General features: G+C 39.2%; 1 protein-coding gene across 1 annotated transcript in view; it reads left to right on the top strand.

The window, feature by feature from the left end:
• The window catches only part of LOC114461555 (ephrin type-B receptor 1-like), a 110,103-nt gene extending 97,745 nt beyond the window's left edge, over positions 1–12,358 (top strand). The window contains exons 17-20 of the mRNA XM_028443725.1: positions 424–573; positions 7,629–7,825; positions 7,918–8,076; positions 9,108–12,358. Of these exons, the coding sequence (XP_028299526.1) occupies positions 424–573; positions 7,629–7,825; positions 7,918–8,076; positions 9,108–9,219 (618 nt within the window). The 3' untranslated portion in view covers positions 9,220–12,358. The remainder of the gene's footprint in view (positions 1–423; positions 574–7,628; positions 7,826–7,917; positions 8,077–9,107) is intronic.
• The last annotated feature ends 6,549 nt before the right edge of the window (positions 12,359–18,907 follow it).

Genomic DNA, 18,907 nt, shown 5'->3' with positions numbered 1-18,907 from the left:
GTCCCAACCCTACTGTTCGAAGCCCTTTCAAAGACCCACTGAGAACAACTCTGCGAAGCACTTTTGGTTCCCGACCCACTAGTTAAAAACGTCTGGTGTAAAGTAGGGCCGGGCAATATGTCAAGATTCAATATAATATCAAATGTTCTATTTTGGCGATATATAAAAGTGACACATAATGTGCAGCTATTTGTTCATAAATGTGCCTGTGTGACATTTTACATCAACAAATTTAACCCAGAATTGTTTTTCTGGTCAGACTTTATTTGAATTAAAAATATTGAGATTTATATTGTGTATATCGCCATTTTGAGAAGAAATATAAAGATATGAGTTTTGGTCCGTATCGCCCAGCTCTAGTGTAAAGCCAGTTAAATAAGAAATGACGTCTTCATGTTGTATCTTTAATCATGTTTCTCTCAGGGGGGTAAAATCCCTGTTCGATGGACGGCACCAGAGGCGATCGCCTACAGGAAGTTCACCTCGGCCTCAGATGTGTGGAGTTATGGGATCGTCACCTGGGAGGTGATGTCATACGGAGAAAGACCGTACTGGGATATGAGCAACCAAGACGTGAGTCAACCATGCATGTGTGTGGCATGAAGGGAACGGTCTGAAGTCTGTCACTGTAAAGCGGTGTGTACATGTGTGTACATGCGTGTGTGTGTAGGCACTCTTGTCGGTTTTCTTCTCCGTGCTCACAGCAGGGCGTCTACACGGCTAGGAAAACACACGGAAAATGAGGACATCAATTCCCATAAATGTTTTTTTCCCTGAACTTCTGAACTAAACTCTTAAGGACCATTTTTCTTACTGGGGAAATCTTCCTTTTGAACCAGCAACTGTACAGGAACCATCTGTACAGTGTGTGCGTTTTGCTGCATGATCTACACATGAGGCGTTTGTGGTGTTTACATCAGGGATGGGCACATTTAATCACAGGGAGGGGCAATAAAAATGTGATTGTCTTATTCACGTCAGCATTTCAACAGTTTTATTTATTCATTTTGTGTATTTATGTTGTCATTTTGTATATTTTTTACATATTTATACACATTTATGTTTTTTGTTGCATCTTATGTGTTTTCCGAGTAATATTCTGTATTGTTGCTGTTTTTTGTGTATTTTTTCTGTAATTTTGTGCATTTGGGGCGACCGTGGCTCAGGTGGTAGTGGGTCGTCTTCTGATCGAGAGGTTGGGGGTTCGATCCCAGTACCTGACTATGTGTCGAAGTGTCACTGGGCAAGACACTGAACCCTAAGTTGCTCCCAGTGTTGACTAGTGCCTTGCATGGCAGTCCTGTCCCACTGGTGTGTGAATGTGAGAGTGATTGGGTGAATGAGCTGATATGTAAAGCGCTTTGAGACTGCTTCAGTGTGGTGATAAAGCGCTATATAAATCTAGTCCATTTACCATTTTACCATTTGTTTTGTAATTTTATGTGATTTTTGGAGTCATTTTGCGCATTTACTTTAGGGGCCATGAAAAATGAGACCGTGGGCCGCATCTGGTGTGGCATGTGGCCCTTGTCTGTTATATATTGTCAACAAACATTTAAAATTTCAGTTGAAAAACTAAAAAGTGCTTTAGGTAATATTTGGAAAATGTTGACTGTTTAAACCAGGAGTTTACAACCTTGTTTAGGATGAGAGCTACTTTCAAAAAATAAAACAAGTCGCGAGCTACTTCTACTACACTTATTTTTGTTTTGTTTTTGCAGTGTATATTAGCACATTTTAATATTAAGTGCTTACGTTTAATGAGATTTCTGACACTGTATGTTGTTGACTAGGGCACTGTAATCTGGGAGATTCCCTCTGATGCAGTCATCCAGGTGTGCATCAGTAAGACAAGTTCTGAACTTGGACTTGATAAAAATCATGTCAGAAAAGGCAGATTCGCACAGGTATGTTGAGCCAAACAGGGTAGCACAGTTCATGGCTCATGTTGGGGTACTTCTTTGTATCCACAAGCTTCCAGAAATCAACAGCAGACTTGTGACATCAACTGGATGTCATTTTGCAGACTGAGAATTTCTATTTCCAAATCAACAGCACTGAGACTGAACACCTCAGCAATCTGTTCAGAAATGTCAGATACTGTAAGTCCACATCCATGAAATGTGTGCACTGGGCTCCAGCCTCACAAAGTCTGTGAATCTGCTCTCAAACTCCTCAACCAGCCTGGTTAAGAGGTCTATGTAAATCTGGACGTCCATGGCCCCAGACGCAGCATGATTCTCTTCCAGCATTTTGAGCACAGAGTGCTGCATCTTCCTATTCTTCACTTGTTGGAGAAACAGGCCCAGTTTTGCTTTGAAAGCCTTGACAGCACTAATCATGTCACTGATTGTCTTCCCCTTGCCTTGCAATTCACAGTTCAGGTTGTTTAATTTCTCTGTCACATCTGCTAGAAGTGCCAGGTCCAGTAGTCATTCAGTGTCAGACAGAAGCGTTGTATCCTCATTTCTTGCTTCCATGAAAGCTTTGATCTGTGTCAGAAGGGCTAAAAAACCATGCAGGACTTTTCTTCTGATAAGTCATCTGATTTCTGTATGCAGCAAAAGATTGCCATATTCTGATGACAGTTCTTCCAAAAATAACTTGAAACATTGGTGTTGTTTGGCCTTTGCTCGGATAGAATTTATTATCTTTATACCATTTTGGGGTCGGGGTGGTGGATAGATAGATCTAGAGAGTTGCAGTAAGTAGATAGTTTGTTATGAGTGAGGTTTTGTTTATGCATAGGGTAGTTTCTTTTTTTTTCTTTATATTTTGGATTTGCTTGGCAAGCTACCGGTTGCTCGCGACCCCCCTGTTGGAGAGCCCTGGTTTAAACCAAAAGGAAATCAGTAAGCGTTTGAAAACATGAAGCTTTATGCTTTACAGTATATAGAGGATTTGGCTTCAATCTGATGGCTCTAAGCCAGTGTCTTACAACCTTGAGGTCACCTGGAATTTAATATGGGTCACATAAAATGTCTAGTGATTAAAAAAAAATGACTTATTTAAAATATGTTTTTAAATCTTCCTAAAAAAAACACACACAATTTTTAACAACTGTATTCTATACTTTCACTTTCTCAAATACAAATCTCGTCAAAATAAAATGTAATTTGACAGTTTGATAAACATACCACTGTTTTTTTATATTTTATTTAGTTACCATTTACTTGTTCTCGCAAGTTTAAAACAAATAAAGAATAACTGTATGCCATATTGCCATTTTGTGCTTGTAAAGGTGAAGTTATCAGGATATATCGTATCAGGACATGAAAATCGTGAATAATATCGTATCGTCAGATTCATTTCAATGCACACCCCTAGTCGAGCATTACCTTTGCATGAAGCTCACACACATGCTGTGAGACCACACACATGTAAGCAGAATGTGTAGGCGTACACACACACACACACACACGCACACAATTTCAAAGAACCCGATGTGGTAAAGCTGTCAGTGGAGCCACTGCAGTTGCTGTGTTCAACATGAATTAATCATGAAAGAAACCTGTGATGTTTCATCACATTTACTACTGTTTTGATTGACAGCGGCGCTGAGAGGGAATTTATGCAGCACAAAGCTGGAGAAGTGTGCCGGGGTCATGTAGAGTTCACGCAGCGAGCAGACAAATCTCTGGCACTGCTTTTACAGGAGTTGAAGCAACGCCTTGCCTCAGATTACCACGAGGTTGGCTCACAGGTCCCCTGGCACGGACCAACTGATAGAAAAAAAACCATGAAGTTGGTTTTTTAGGCTTACCGGAGGGGTTTTCTGTTAAACAATAGTTTGCCTTAGCAGCAAAAATCTGACCATTGTGCAGCAGGTAGTTCTAAGCCCAATATAAGCAACCAATGCGGCCCAGGGGCCACATGCGGCCCTTTGTCTGATTTTGTGCGGCCCCCAAAAGTCAAGACACAAAATGACTCCAAAAACACACCAAATGACAGAAAAAGACACAAATTGTCTATAAAAGTACAGAAAAATGTGCAAAACACACAACAAAGACAACAACGAAAATGAAATTAAAAACACAAAATGAGAGAAAAATACAGTAAATTAAACCAAGACCACAAAAACAACAATTAAAAACACAAAATAGCAGAAAAATATACTAATTGGGGGAAAAAAAGTATACAACATACCTCAAGAAACACACAAAATGAGAGTAAAATATGCAAAATGATACCAAGAACACACAACAACAAAAATACAGAAAATGACAACAAAACACACAACAAAAGCGACAACAAAAACACACAAAATGAGAGAAAAGTAGACTTAATGAAACCAAGAACACACAAACAACAATAAAAACACAAAATTAGAGATAATAAACAATAAAAATACACAAAAATCACAACAAACACACACAATTAGAACAAAAACACACAAAATGAGAGGGAATTTTAAATAATACCAAGAACACACAATCAACAACAAAAATACACAAATTAACACCATAAACACACAAAATTAGAGAAATATTACTAAATCAGAGCACTCGGTGAGCGCAGACCTCCGCCAAGTACAACACGAGTACTGAGCGGGACATACACACAATGCACTTTCCTACCACTACCCATAAGCCACCGCGCTCAGGCACAGCTCCTATTTCCCTTTTTTTGGTATTTGGTATTTTCTCATTTTTGGTAATCCAGAATATCACCAAAATCACCTGTTCCTTGTCCCATTGTCAACATTTCCTGTAAATGTCATCCAAATCTGTTCAGAACCTTTCAAGTTATCTTGCTAACAGACAAACAGACAGACAGACAGACAAACGCTCTGTGCTTCGTGCTTGGCGGAGGTATTGATACCCTAAAAAAAACATACAATCAGCAACAAAAATACACAAAATAACAGCAGAACACACTAAAGAAAATAATACAAAGTAACACACAAAATTTAGTACAACAACACACTAAATGAGAGAAGAATACACAAAATGACAGTAAAATCAAAGTTTCCCATTCCTGAGCCAGAAGAGGCAGTTTTCACATTTTAAAAGGTACTGTATACATTTTTTTTTATTTAAAGTAGTTTGTCCACTTAATGAAACATGGTTCAAAACTGGACTTCTGTAGGTTATTTCATACAATCAGGCTTAATGTATCGATACCTAACAAGAGTCAACAGCAATAATAGATCATTTGATGGATGTGTGCATCTGCAGTTTTCAAAGCTACCAATATAAGGTTTAAATAGCTGTAATCCTAAAGCTGGAGACATACTAAAGTTAGATTTAGTGAAAATAGTTTCCATGCACACACTCTGCACTGGGAGGTTTAGATGTCTAATCATAATTGCACAAACATTTAAAAGAAGGACTTTAACTTTCCTGCAGCTGGAAGCAGATCCACATCTGAGCTGGATTTCCTGCCTTTCATTCTTTATCAGGTGGGTTTCACTCAGTTTTTAAAATGCACTAAAGCTAAGTGTGTGTCCTTGGAAATATTTTACACACTTTTAGCACAACCTCGTTTCACATCCCATTATCACTTTGGAGGATGTGTGTGTGCTGGTGTAATGGAAGCAAACATCGTAAGGGACCGCCTGCTGTGATGTTAGCGGCTGCAGTAGACTTTACTGCTGCTGCTGCTAGATAAATATCTGGAGACGCTGCGTGGCTGCACTCTGTGCCGGGATGAAGTTGTCAAACTGAAATTAGATCCTCTAAACCTTCTCTGGGCTTTTATGTTTTGAACCGTGTTAAATAAATCTGAAGCAGAAGGGATCGTTCCCCTGAAATGGAGGACGGTCCATTTCTACCAGGAAGTGATGAGTCATCACTTCAAAGCAGGAGCACTGCTTACTATCTGTGTTGTTAACCAGGTCGAATTATCTTCCTGCAACTACACACAGAGGGAGAACATGATGGGGACGTGATATGTAATTACAGAACTCTCTCCTGGTTAGTTCTGGTCAGATTGCCCTAAGCAGGCCAGATATCTTACACTGATAGTATTCACCAAGGTCTCTGCCTGAGGAGGCTCCGCTAGGCATTCAACATACATACATAACCCTGAGAGCACGAAACAACAGCAGATCCACTGAGAGACACATACTGAAAGCTTGTTTACCTCAGAATCCCAGACCTGTCTGTTCCCCAAAACCCTTTGACCAAATAAACTGTGTCCGCATCTGACCAGCAACCCTAAAGCTGGAGTCTCTCTCATTCATCCAAACCACCACAACAGTTGTGGGCTCGTCAATGATTCTGTAATTCATATATATTTGTGTTGAAAATAATAGATTGTTTATTAACAAAGAGGGAATTGTAATATAGGACAGCAGGCTTGTAATCGGAGGGTTGCCAGTTCGAGTCTCACCCGGGCCAACACTGTGTGATGTTGAGCAAGTCTCTTAATCCCCAACTGCTCCCCGAGCACCGCACTGTGGCTGCCCACTGCTCGTCAGGGATGGGTTAAATGCAGAGAACAAATTTTGTGTATGTACCTGTACGTATATTACAATAAAGGCTAAATTATTATTATTATTATTATTATTAATTACAGAACTCTCTCCTGGTTAGTTTGGTCAGACTGCCCTCAGCAGGCCAGATACCATCGGACTGATGGCATTGACCAAGGTCTCTGCCTGAGGAGGCTCCACTATGTTATGACTACCGCTATCAGCAGCATACTGTACATAACACTGAGAGCACTAAACAGCAGCAGATCCACTGAGGCTCACACACTCAAAGCTTGTTTTTTCCGAATTCCAGATCTGCCCAAAAACCTTTTTTTATTTTATCAATTTGTTTTTGTTCCACCTTTTCCTAATTATTTTTACCTTCGCCAACTAAGTCATATTTTCACCAGCGTTTACTTATTTGTTTGTCAGTGAGCAGGATTACGTCAAAAGCACATAATGGATTTTGACAGAAAATCACATTACATTTTGCAGCAGATCCTGATAAATATACTGATTCTGGCTCAGTCTCAACATTTTAAAAGTCCCTATATCTCATCATTGACGAAATGTCAAAAATGTATATCTGTTTGTAATTGACCGTTCTTTGGTTATGTTACGTTGGGTCCTCAGTTACTCCACCTGGGTCAGATCTGGATTGCTCATTTCATCATCACTAATTTTCAAAACAAATGGGGTGTCCATACATTTGGACCTACTGTGTGGTTATTAATGGGGATAGGATCACTGATTGAGGTAACTGCCTGCATGCTGGATGTTTGCACTCTGAGTACTCCTATCTTACTTTGATCTATATATGTTTAATCATATTATGTCATGTTCTATTTAATTATAGTTCTTCAGTTCCAGTGTTTCCCTGGTATCAGATTCAGGAATAGCTGTTGGCTCAGGTTACTGAGGGACGGGGTGAGGGATTCAGACTTTAGACCCTAGGTTGTACGATCGCTGAGTTGGTGGTTGTTTGGCTCTGTTTCTCTGTCTATATGTTTTGTTAACCTATAAAGTCCTTTTTTATTACAGCCGTGTCCAAAAGGAGCTTCATAACGTAATCATAAAGTCTTTGTTCACATATTTGACCTTTGCTCAGTTCCAAAACAGCTCCATAGATTTCCTTGTCCTTCACCATGTTCAGTGAGTTGTTGATGTCATTATATTTCCCCTCCCTCTTCTTCCCTCCTCTGATGTATCGCAGGTGATAAACGCCATCGAGCAGGACTTCAGGCTGCCAGCTCCCATGGACTGTCCGGTGGTTCTGCACCAGCTGATGCTGGACTGCTGGCAGAAGGACAGGAATGCACGGCCAAAGTTCCACGACATCGTTAGCATGTTGGACAAGATGATCCGCAACCCTGCGTCTCTCAAAGCGGGCACCAACAACATCGGTCTCGGGTTAGCAGGGACACAAAGACATTTACATACACAAATACGGCGGTAAACATATTGTCTTTCTGACACAATCCTCTGATATGTGCACTCTGCAGGCCTCCACATCATCCCCTACTGGACCGAGGAGCTCCAGACCTGAGCAGAGTGAGCTCAGTGGAGGACTGGCTGACTGCACTGAAGATGAGTCAGTACAGAGACTCGTTCCTGCTCTCGGGTTTCAACTCTTTACCACTTGTTACACAAATCACAGCAGAGTGAGTTAAACACACTGTGGATCACAGATAAAGACAATAGTTAGAAAAGCTACATAGTGTATCACCCTCATAACAACAGCGTTGATGGGAATTCTTAGACATTTTGAGATTCTATGCTTAACTCATGTGTTTCTATAATTAAAAAAAATAAATAAATAAAATTAATAAAAAAGCTTTAAAGTTAAAAGAAAGTATTTTTTTATTACATTTCAAAATGGCCAAATAATTACTTGGGTACATTTGTTGTTTGTAAGCTGTTATAATTTTAGAGGTGTCCCGATTCCATTTGATATTGGTCCGATATCAGCCAGAAAATTAATATCGGATTTTATCGGACTGCATGTAAAATCACCGATATACGTTCTCCAATAAAATTTTCCGCTCCAGCATTTCTATTCATCGGTGACTGTGGTTCACACTCCAACAAATTAACCTACTGTTGCTGACTATTGTTCTCTGTTTGAGTAACATCACATGATCAAGCCTTTTCTAACATTCAACACTACAAAATAAGTAATAAAAGTATGTATGATTTGTGCTGATATCGCAGGGGGGGTTATATTTGGTGTAGTGGTTGTTTGCTCACTTGATCAGTATCGGTATCGGCCGATACGCAAAGCTGCAATATCGGTATCATATCGTTAGTGAAAAAGTTGTATCGGGACATCCCTATATAATTTGTCAGCCTTTTGCTTTCTGTTTGGTTCTGTGTATTTTTTAACAATTGTTTTCATGGGGTAAGGCATCAATAAGTAATATACTACAGCCTTAACCCCTTCAGTCATTATGTATAGACATTATTTGCTTTTTTGCTTTTCTGTGTAAAGCCTTGTTTTAATGAGTGAACGAAAAATAAACAAAAAAAAAATATTACTTATATCTACACAAATCTACAGTGATATTAGGAGATATTGAAAGCATTGGATTAAAACAGACTTCCAGCATTGCTATCGTCTGCAGGTAAAAAAAACAAACTGTTATATCTCATGGATGTTGAATCATTTTCCCTGTTTGTGTTTGTGTTCTTGCAGAGATCTGCAGAGAATCGGAGTGTTGTTGGCCGGACACCAGAAGAAAATCCTGACCAGCGTGCAATCGATGAGGCCCAACGCTGATGACCAATCTCCTACTGAATCTGTTTAGCAGATTCACTTTAAATACACACCTGGCATGTGGATTGTGAAGAAGAGGCTGTTTTTCACAGCATTTCTTCTTTGCTTACGTTTGCTGCATTTTGGAGAATTCAACCACTTTGTGTGTTTTTAAGAACAAGTTTGGTCAATTTAGTGTCTGCTTGGCCTGACAGGAAACTCCAATCTAGAGCTTCATATCTTCCGAAACGAAGGCGTCGCTGAGAGGAAAATTCACTTTAAGGCGTTACTTTTTAGACCAACACTGGACACTGAAAACTTGTCTCCAATTTTGAGGCATCAATCCTGATTCACAAGAAAGGAGAAAACTGTTGTTTATTGGAATCTACGAACCGGTACTTATCTTCAACTTCATTTCAGGAAGAAAGACGTGGTAGGATCTCTGTTCGAGAATAGAGGGATTTGTATGAGGAAACATGTGGGACGAGAGTCGCATGAGGCTCATTTTCTCCCATGTGTGGAAGTTTGAAACAAAAGTAAAGTGTTTTATTGGGATCTCTTCATATTGAAGAGTTTGTACATAACGATGATATGGGGATATTTATTTCCTGTTTGCTTCATAGTTGCAGTTCACTGTTGGCGGTGGTTTTCCCTTCTTATCTGAACAATGTGATTTTACATCTTTTTTCAAGGTGAGCCTATAATGGACAATTTTTTTAAATCTCTGCAAATGCTCTTTGAGTGAATCCACATATGTACCATTAGATCAAGATCCTTTTTTTTTTTTAAACACACAATGAAAGAGGTCGCTGGGGTGTGTGAATAAAAGAGAAACTCATGTAAGAGAGTGAAACGCTCCGACCACACTGACCCGGATATTTTAAAAAACTCTATGCAGGTTGGCCTTCCATCTACACGTGTCATATCTTTTCATTTTATTCACCAAAGATATTGAAAACTCTGGATACAGTTCTTTGCAATTATCCTAAATTGTGGCTTCTTTAGACCCATTTCTGCCCAAATTTAAATACAGATGCAGATGGAGCCTTTTGTTGGCAGTACCACCAACAACCATAGATGGCAGTGTGGCTCTCAGTGGCAGATTAACAGATTTACTCAGACACGATGAAGAAAAACTAACCATCGTTGAAGTAAATCAAAAGAAGCAATATGCCTTCTTTATCCATAATCTGTAATGTTAATGGATTATTAATAATGTCATTTAAATGCATGTTTACAAATTCATTTGCACATGATGCTTGCTATGTTACGTTACATTTGAAGGCGTTCTCTGGTGGTTCATCAATGTGACAATTAAATTAGTGATCATGCTTCTTGGTTTTGAAAATATCCATGGGAATGTGGTTGGGCTTTTCTTCATTTTTTTCACTTGATTATAACAAACACCTGTTTGCATGCTTGTTATGTTATGTTACTGCAAATTGTACTAAGCAGCTAAAGCACAAAAAGATCCACAAGCAAACTCAGGCTCTGTTTCCTCCGATACATGTTGATTTACACATGGCGTGTTGTCCACAATAAGCAAGGTGTTTGCTGTGTGTTGTTCAGATACCGTCCTCTGAACCCGTCAATGTCGTCAACATTGCTGTTATTGTATTAGAGAGATGGTTGCACGATACATACGACATCAATATGTTTTAGGGTATTTACACAATGGTTTAGTCCCAGACTCGGTCCAAATGGGCTCAGGACAGCTGATCATTTTATCTCATTGGTTTGGCTGTGTTTACATTCAGAGCACAACTTCTGATCTGCTCCAAATCCTCTGGTGCAGTTGCATGAGCTAACAGCTCGAGCCAGAGCAACAGAAACCCAAATGGGAGGCTCTCATCTATGGGTCAAAGCGAGCGCCTGAGTGGGCAGAAACTTCTGCCTTTTTTGTTTGTTTTTTCACAATATTGAACAACGTAGAGCAATAAGTTGTAGTTTTGCGCTGTCCGTCGGCACTAGGCATCATCTCTGATATACTTCCTGTTTTTAGTCCGCTCCGCGCGCTTGCGTTCACAGCGTACCTAATCACTCTCGGCATCAATTGGAAACGCTCTGAGACTGGTAGAAACAATCGCTTTAGAATTTGATCCGCTCTAGACTTTGTGTTTTCACACCGTCCAAACGAGGCAGACTATCCAAGCAAAAGAATCCTTGAGCGTTTTTAAATGATCTAGGGTTTGTTGGTATGAATGCACCCGTTAAGGCTCAAACATACTCGAGCGGCGATCCGCTCGGAGTCCGCCAGGCCAGTTAAGTGCAATACTCAGATTTTACGGCCATGCAGACTTGTCAGCATACTTGGTGTCGCACAAAACACTGCTCGCATGTATCGACCAGCATTAAATGCCACACCGACCCATATTTCAATCACCAGGTGAAACGGAGCGGAAGAGATAAAGACGAGCTTAGATGACAGATTGGCAGATGAGCTACAAAGGTATGAGACCTTTAAAACAGAAAGAGTACAAGGACTACAGAGAAGCACTAAGAATTGTGGGGAAATGTAGGACTTTATTGGAAACTGCACTAGAATATGAAAGCGCACGAAGATTATTTTAGTTCCAACTGTGCCAGTGAAGCGTCCCAGAATCAAGGTCTACTCTCGCTAACCAAATATTCTGGACTTTACGTGACAAACACAATTGGACACGGTACGAAATGCTGAGCGTGTCGGCCCTCAGACGCTGGTCTAGCTCCTCGTTTTTTTTCTGTTGTTGAACGTAACAGTGTGTCTATAGTGTGTTCGTCCATCAAGTTACTTTATGTACAATTTCGCTTGGATTTATCTTTAAAGTTAATACACAGTATAGATGAATGAGTTTTGAGAAAGGACGCTATCACTTCCTATTGCTATTGTGTTTTAGTGGTGTATGTATTTCTCCCTAAATACAATCTCAAAGCAGCCCAATCTCACTCCTGGGCGGATTGGTGGAACATCACTGAGAGTCTTTTCTTTTTCTTTTCTTTTTATCTCTGAGAGGATTACAGCGGTGGAAACAACAGAACGTGTGCTCTGACTTAAACCCAAACCTCTGGTCATGTGTGTGCACGCACATCTTCAGGATTACCCGTCAGTGGCTCTGACTGGATGTTCAGATCTTGTTTTCCCTCTCTGACACTTGTTTGTTTTTAGCCCAGTTTTTGTTTGTCTGGGTTTTTTGTTGTGGCCACTGCATGGCCCCGCTAGGTTTCACTAAACAATGTTTATCTCACAATGCCCTAAAGTCTTTTATGGTATGATGACATTGACATTGAGAGGTCAGCTTCATTTTGCACTAGTTTTTTTTTTTTTTTTTGGTTTTGCTTTTCAGCAGGATAACAATTGGATTTGTTGCTTAGAAACGGCAGCTTATTAAACATTTTATCAGCGCAAAGCGAGATCAACTGGGAGCGTGTCAGACGCGTAATTTGTTGTAAATAGATGCCTCTGGAAGTCTGAAAACAGTTTTAGTGTCAGCTCGGGGGTTTAATAAACAGGAGGCGACTCATACTGAAACCCAGAGATCTCATGACAAATTCCACCTGGAAAAAAAAGCAAAACTAATTAAAACTGCAGAATTATGTATTGTGGGATGTGTCTATACTTTAGTTTGGTTTGTTTAATTTATTTAACTTAAAATGTGATCTTTTGGAGAGATTTTGTGTTACCAATGTCATGAAAAAGAAGAAAGGCTTACATTATGTTGACCACATCTTGTATTTAAAGTGTAACAAATCTCTTTAAGGAACACAGATACTGACCACAGACCGGTAGCCTCAGGACTTGTTTTAAACTCATTTAAACTTTGCTCAAGGCAGATGGAAAATAAGTTGCGTCACGCAGCGCAAAAACATTTTGGGCTGCTATCGCTCCCTGCAGCTCGGAAAATATGAGGAAATGGCGTTGCAACGCATTAAAGGGATCCGCCACTGTTTTTACAAAAACGTGGCCTAAAATCTTAAAAATGTCATTATTATGCACCATATTCATTTTATTAACTTTTAAAAATGGGTGTACTTTACTGTTTTAAAACCTGTATTCCTCCATCTTGAAATCTTGTGGTTGATGATGTCACACAGCCCCATTTGCCTGTAAACAACAATTTGTGCTGCTTTGGGTTGCTCTAAAGCAGTGGTCCTCAAACATTTTTAGCTCTAGTCCCCCCTTTCTATTATGTCCAACTACAACATTTTGCTTAGAAAACTATTTTAAAACAACTATAAAACATAATGATGGAATGAACGAGTGCTAACACACATTTTAAGGAATCTCATTTTGTAAATAAGTGTAAAGAAACAGTATTTATTGCAGTGGTTCTCAACCTTTTTTGCATCGTAACCCCATATTAAACTGTATTATAGATGAACGAGATGCGAAACTCTTCTTCTCTGCTTCATTGTCTACGACCAAACCAAAGAGATCATAGATTATTTTTCTGGTCACAACTGTTTTTATCCTCTTCTGGTGAACAAAACAGGTTTACATCGACATCTTTAACGTTTCCTGAATATTTAGAGCATCTAAAAGCAGCGTAAATTCTCATTTTCACTAAAAAAGCTGCTAAATTATCTAAAAAGCTGGCTGAATGTTTCACTTCAATAGAAAACAATGGGATGTTTACAGGCAAATGGGGCTGTGTGACATCTTCAGTCACGTGATTTCAAGATGGCAGAATACAAGTTCTAAAACTGTAAAGTAGTCCCATTTTTGAAAGTCAATAAAACGATTATGGTTTTGTTAGGCATAGATCTTCTAATAAGGACATTTCAAAGATTTTTGACCACTTTTACAAAAACAGTGGAGAATCCTTTGAAAAAAGTACTTGTCGTGACAGTTTCACTAACACCGTGAGACGGAACCATTAGCTACGTTGCTTGGCGGAGATGGTCGGTTGTCTGTATTTTTAATTCGCCTTTGTGGCAAGGACACAATAGTGCACATTGTGGGGCGTGTTCTCCTCTTTGTTGTCCAGCACTGTTCAGCATTCAAACATGCACAGTTGATTCAAAGCACATGAATAAATTGAGCCACCTGATGCTAAATATGCGTGACTATGCCTTTGGGACCAGGTGTGGCATTTGCATGTCCAAATTGAGTGTGGGTTCCTGTTGTCATGAGTTCAGGGACTAATGACTTCCTGTCAAAGCATGTCAACACACACATGGTTCCATCACAGATGGTGTTGTTGGGCTTGTCGGTATAGTCTGAGGTGCCTTTAAGCCTTTGTGGTTTTGTCTAAACTGCCTCGTAGGTGACAAAAGTGCACAATATTCATCATAGAGTGGGTGTGAGTGGGTGTCAATTTGCTCTCAAACAAACCAATGCTTTTCAGTTCATAGTGAACACAACTGGCACCAAAGACCTCTAAACCAACCAAATAAGGACGTGAATAGCACTGTAAATGCTGTCTATTTACAGCAAATTCCAAAAGGTTTTTCCTTTGCTTTTCATAACATAAGAATTACCACCACATCGATCCTATCAGTGTATTTTATCCTTTGTGCATTTTTGCATGAGTTACTAAACTCCTTCCATATTGGGAAGGCCGCTTACCAACATTTTATGCTATATGTGCCAAACTAAGGCTTGCAGGCCAAATCTGGCCTCTCCAAGTGTCCAATCTGGACTGCAGAATGATTGGAAGATAGATTTGAATGAAATGAATGGAAAAAATAATTCATCTAAAACATTTAATGCCAAGCAGCATGAGGAAATTGTGTTGCCCCGCACGAAAACTAACTCAACTCAACTCAACCTTTATATACAAAGCACATTTAAAACAACTGGAGTTGACCAAAGTGCTGTACAGATTACAGCACATAACACAAACTAAACACAACACGATTAAGAACAATAGAAAAGTACAAAAACACAAAGGAAATGGATTAAAATGAATTAAGATTTGCCATGTTTGTTTAGCTTTGATTCAAAGCCAGCGAAAAGAAGTGTGTTTTTAAAGCGGATTTTAAAAACCTCAATAGATTTTTTCATTTTCGAGACTGATCTGGATTTACTGAGAGTAAAAATGACAAAGAAAAGCATTGTTTATTAAGGATATGTCACTGGACCTTTGGCTTCTTAGTTGAAAACAGTTTTAAAATGCAAAGTTCATCAACCATACACAACAGGGTGGTAGGAGTCGTATAAACCCCTGTCATAAACTCTTCTTTAAGAAATCCAATAACAAGTTTTCACATTGTCATTTGGCTGCTTTTCAATTCTAATGTTAATGTTCATTATTGTACTAATTCTCTGTGTTATAATCTCCCCAAATATTGGCTATAGCTCAGAAATGCAAAGCTATTAATCTAACACCTAATCCTCCCCAGCAGCACTTTTCTGTTGCTTTATTATTGTACAATTGGCAGGAATGTAAACCACCCACTCACATTAGCATTTTGTGTGCACCCCAGTGAAGGAAGTCTCAGATGACGTGAAATAGCAGCGCAGCACAAGTTTTTTTGTTTTGTTTTGTGATTTTTTTAACTTCGCAGGTTGCCTTGTTTTTAAAGTTGGCTGGATTTTCTACATAGCAAGTAAACAAAGGTAGAATGGGAGCAGAGCAGAGAAACACAGATGATGAGGTTCCTCGCTGTAAAAAACTAAAGTTTGTCAATCTCTGATCAAACTGGGAACGTAGAGGATGGTCTTTAGTGATGACGATCTTTCATCCTCTCATTGAGGATTCATTTAGAGATCAAATCTATGCGTGGACGCAGGATGACAAAAGCCCCTAAAAATGCAATAGTTGTGAAATGGAAAGTGTCTCCTCTCAACACTGGGTCCTGAGTTTATCGTTTAATTGCTGATATATTTTTGAAAGGCCGTCAGACTCGACTGCTTCCTCTCTGCTGCTGTGTAATAAATGCTGTAGGTGATGCTGGAGATGAAAGCAGTGAGTTATGAAGAGAGGGGAAGAAAGTGAAAGGGAATAGGTAATAGAAGGGGCAAGAAGAAAGGAGGTTAACAGAGAAGCTGGAGCCAAGCTCTTCTCATATTTAAATAAAAATGAGGCTGGGTGGAGAGAGATTATTCCTTTTCTTTCCTGTCCAAAGCCTATGGACATGTTTTTAAGAACACATTCAAATTCCAGTCTAGGGTCCCTCAGTTAAAACGCAACATAAATCACTGAATTAGCAACAATGTCAATTTGAAAGGAGTACACACTTGCATATTGAGGTTTCAGGAGAGTCTTCAGGTCAAAGATTTGAAGAGAAAACTAACACATTACTTCAGGAGTGCCCAATCCTGGTCCTCAAGAGCCCCTATCCAGCATGTTTTAGATGTTTCATTCTTCCAACACACCTGATTGAACTGACCAGGATTGTTATCAGGCTTCTGCAGAGCTTGATGGTGAGTTAATCATTTTGAATCAGGTGGGTTGGAAGAGGGAAACATCTAAAACATGCTGGATAGGGGCCCTTGAGGACCAGGATTGGGCACCCCTGCCTTACTTGATGTTTTATACATAAAGGCTTAATGATTAATTCAATTCAACTTTATTTATATAGTGCTAATTACAACAAAAGCTATCTCAAATAAGGTGTCACGAAGGCCGTCAATAACGGTTCGGCTCTACTCTCTTTTTGCTCGTTTCCACTGGGAAAAAGTACCTCATCCCTGGTGCTGCTTTTTTTAGTACCTCCGGCCTTCCTCCTCCCTGGTCTGAAAATGTGACGTAGGCACAGAGCAGACACTGATTGGGTCTGAGAATCATCACAGTGTAGAGTCATCAACTCACGCACAGAGAGGAAGCATTTGGCCACCACTGTGACGATCTTGTGCGATGGCAGCAAAAAAGTGCAATTCGTGGAGTCTGGCAGTTTCGCGTGTCAGGTGTTTAATGGAAACGCTCCGGAAAAACAGTATCGGGTCCCAAAAGTGAGGAGTGTAGAGCCGATGCCGCCAATAGATATGCGCCATTAGTGTTGTTTTTTACCCGAATCTCAACCCTAACCCCACTAGATCCCTCTCTCTAACCCAAAAAAGCCAACATAGCTCCATAGGTTTCATAATTTAGCAAAAAACAATTAATGACACCTTTATCATGCCAATAACAGATAATGACAGCGTAATGTCAGCCTAATGTGTAAAACTTTAAGTAAAGTGTGACCCAGAAAACTATCTTCCTAAAGAACTTTTTCTCTTCCATCCAGTTGAAAATTCTGCAGCAGGTGATACAAGCATGACATTTGGTATAAATACACTGTGTGAGTCACTGTTTCACTATGAAGTGCTAGCCAACATAAATTCCAATATGGCCGCCATATTTTCAAGATGGCTGCCCGCCAAACACGGTTGTTAAAGGTAATAATAATTCTTGTTTGTAAAAATGAACTTTTTATACTGAAATACATTGGGTTTCATCTGAAGGATAATTGAATGGCAGACGTTTTGTAAAATGGCCTTCATGTTTGATTCCTAAAAAAGCTGAAAAACTGTTTCTAAAAATGTAATACAGAAACAGTAAATTCAGGAAATGTTCTACATATACAAATATATTGTTATTATTTCATTATGAGCTTTACAAGGTTGCTATCTTGTGAAAAATGGCCACCGTGTTGGTTTGATGAAAAGTTATAAATGTTCTCAAAGTTTAATTCAGGAACCATCAACATTTCATGCTTTTATCATCAAATGAACGATTGTTTGGCTTATGTGCTCTATTATCACTTGTTTACATTTGATTTCAATCATTACTGGATGGAAATTGCCAGAGAGCGTATATTTACTGTACGGTAGATGCGAGCAAAACGTGGGTTAAACATCAAAATCAATTAAAGCAAGACGGGAACCGCCTATTTTTACCAAAGCGACATCAAATGCTGTATTGCTATGATAAGCATGCACTGTTGTTTTATTAAATTTATGTGCATTTTTTTTTTTTTTTCTCATTTTTGCAGCGTTACGGTGACACATACAGGTGTGGCAGTGTTACTAGAGGGTTGTGGGTATATTTCTGCCTTTACTCTGTGGATGCTACTATGCTACACTTTAAAAAGGTTAAGAAAAAGTGTTTGATGGTACATTATACATCATACGAAAACCATAAATAAACAGCTAGATGTTTGGTTGTACTTCCGGTTCATTTTACTTGTGTTGCAATACATGACAGCAGAGAAAGGACGTGTCGCACTGTGCTCGTGCTACGAACACAGTTTCTTCTTGGTGTTTTTTTTCTCTCCTCTGTTTGCGTACCTGCATAATGTGCCATTGTTCTCCTGTGAAAAAAAAAAGAAAAGAAACAACACTGAACTGGACTGTAGTTTTTCCTCTTGTCAGTTTACCTCCAGAACTGTTATTGGTGTTGTCTGTTCATGTAGTCTCAACAACATCTAACGTAAGTTAAGGATTGTAAATAACCTGTACATTTGTGCGTTTGTGTGCGTGTGCGTGAATGTAATATAAATTATGTGTGTGTGTGATGTTTAGTGTACAGTGAATTGTTTGTACATTGTGCGTGTGAGTTTGTAGCCGTACATTTTTTGAATTGTAAATTTCGACGCACTCTTTGACAATAAAGAAGACAAAATGAAAACGAACGTTATTGTAAAGATGGATTACTTTATTCTGGATCACATCCAAGGATTTTGTGAATGTAAAAATACTCTTTATTAATGTTTTATTTAAAAAATAATTAAGAAGAATTTGTCAATGATAATTTTGTTATAATTCATATGTATATGCCATATGTCATTGACAGAGAGTTTTGGGGGTCTTCAACCTAATCTTTGCACTGAGAAGCTGC

Source organism: Gouania willdenowi, chromosome 4 (genome assembly GCF_900634775.1).
Source record: "Gouania willdenowi chromosome 4, fGouWil2.1, whole genome shotgun sequence".
Classification (NCBI taxonomy): Eukaryota; Metazoa; Chordata; class Actinopteri; order Blenniiformes; family Gobiesocidae; genus Gouania; species Gouania willdenowi.
The sequence above is the reverse complement of the archived record's forward strand: the minus strand, read 5'-3'. Positions and strand labels throughout refer to the sequence as shown.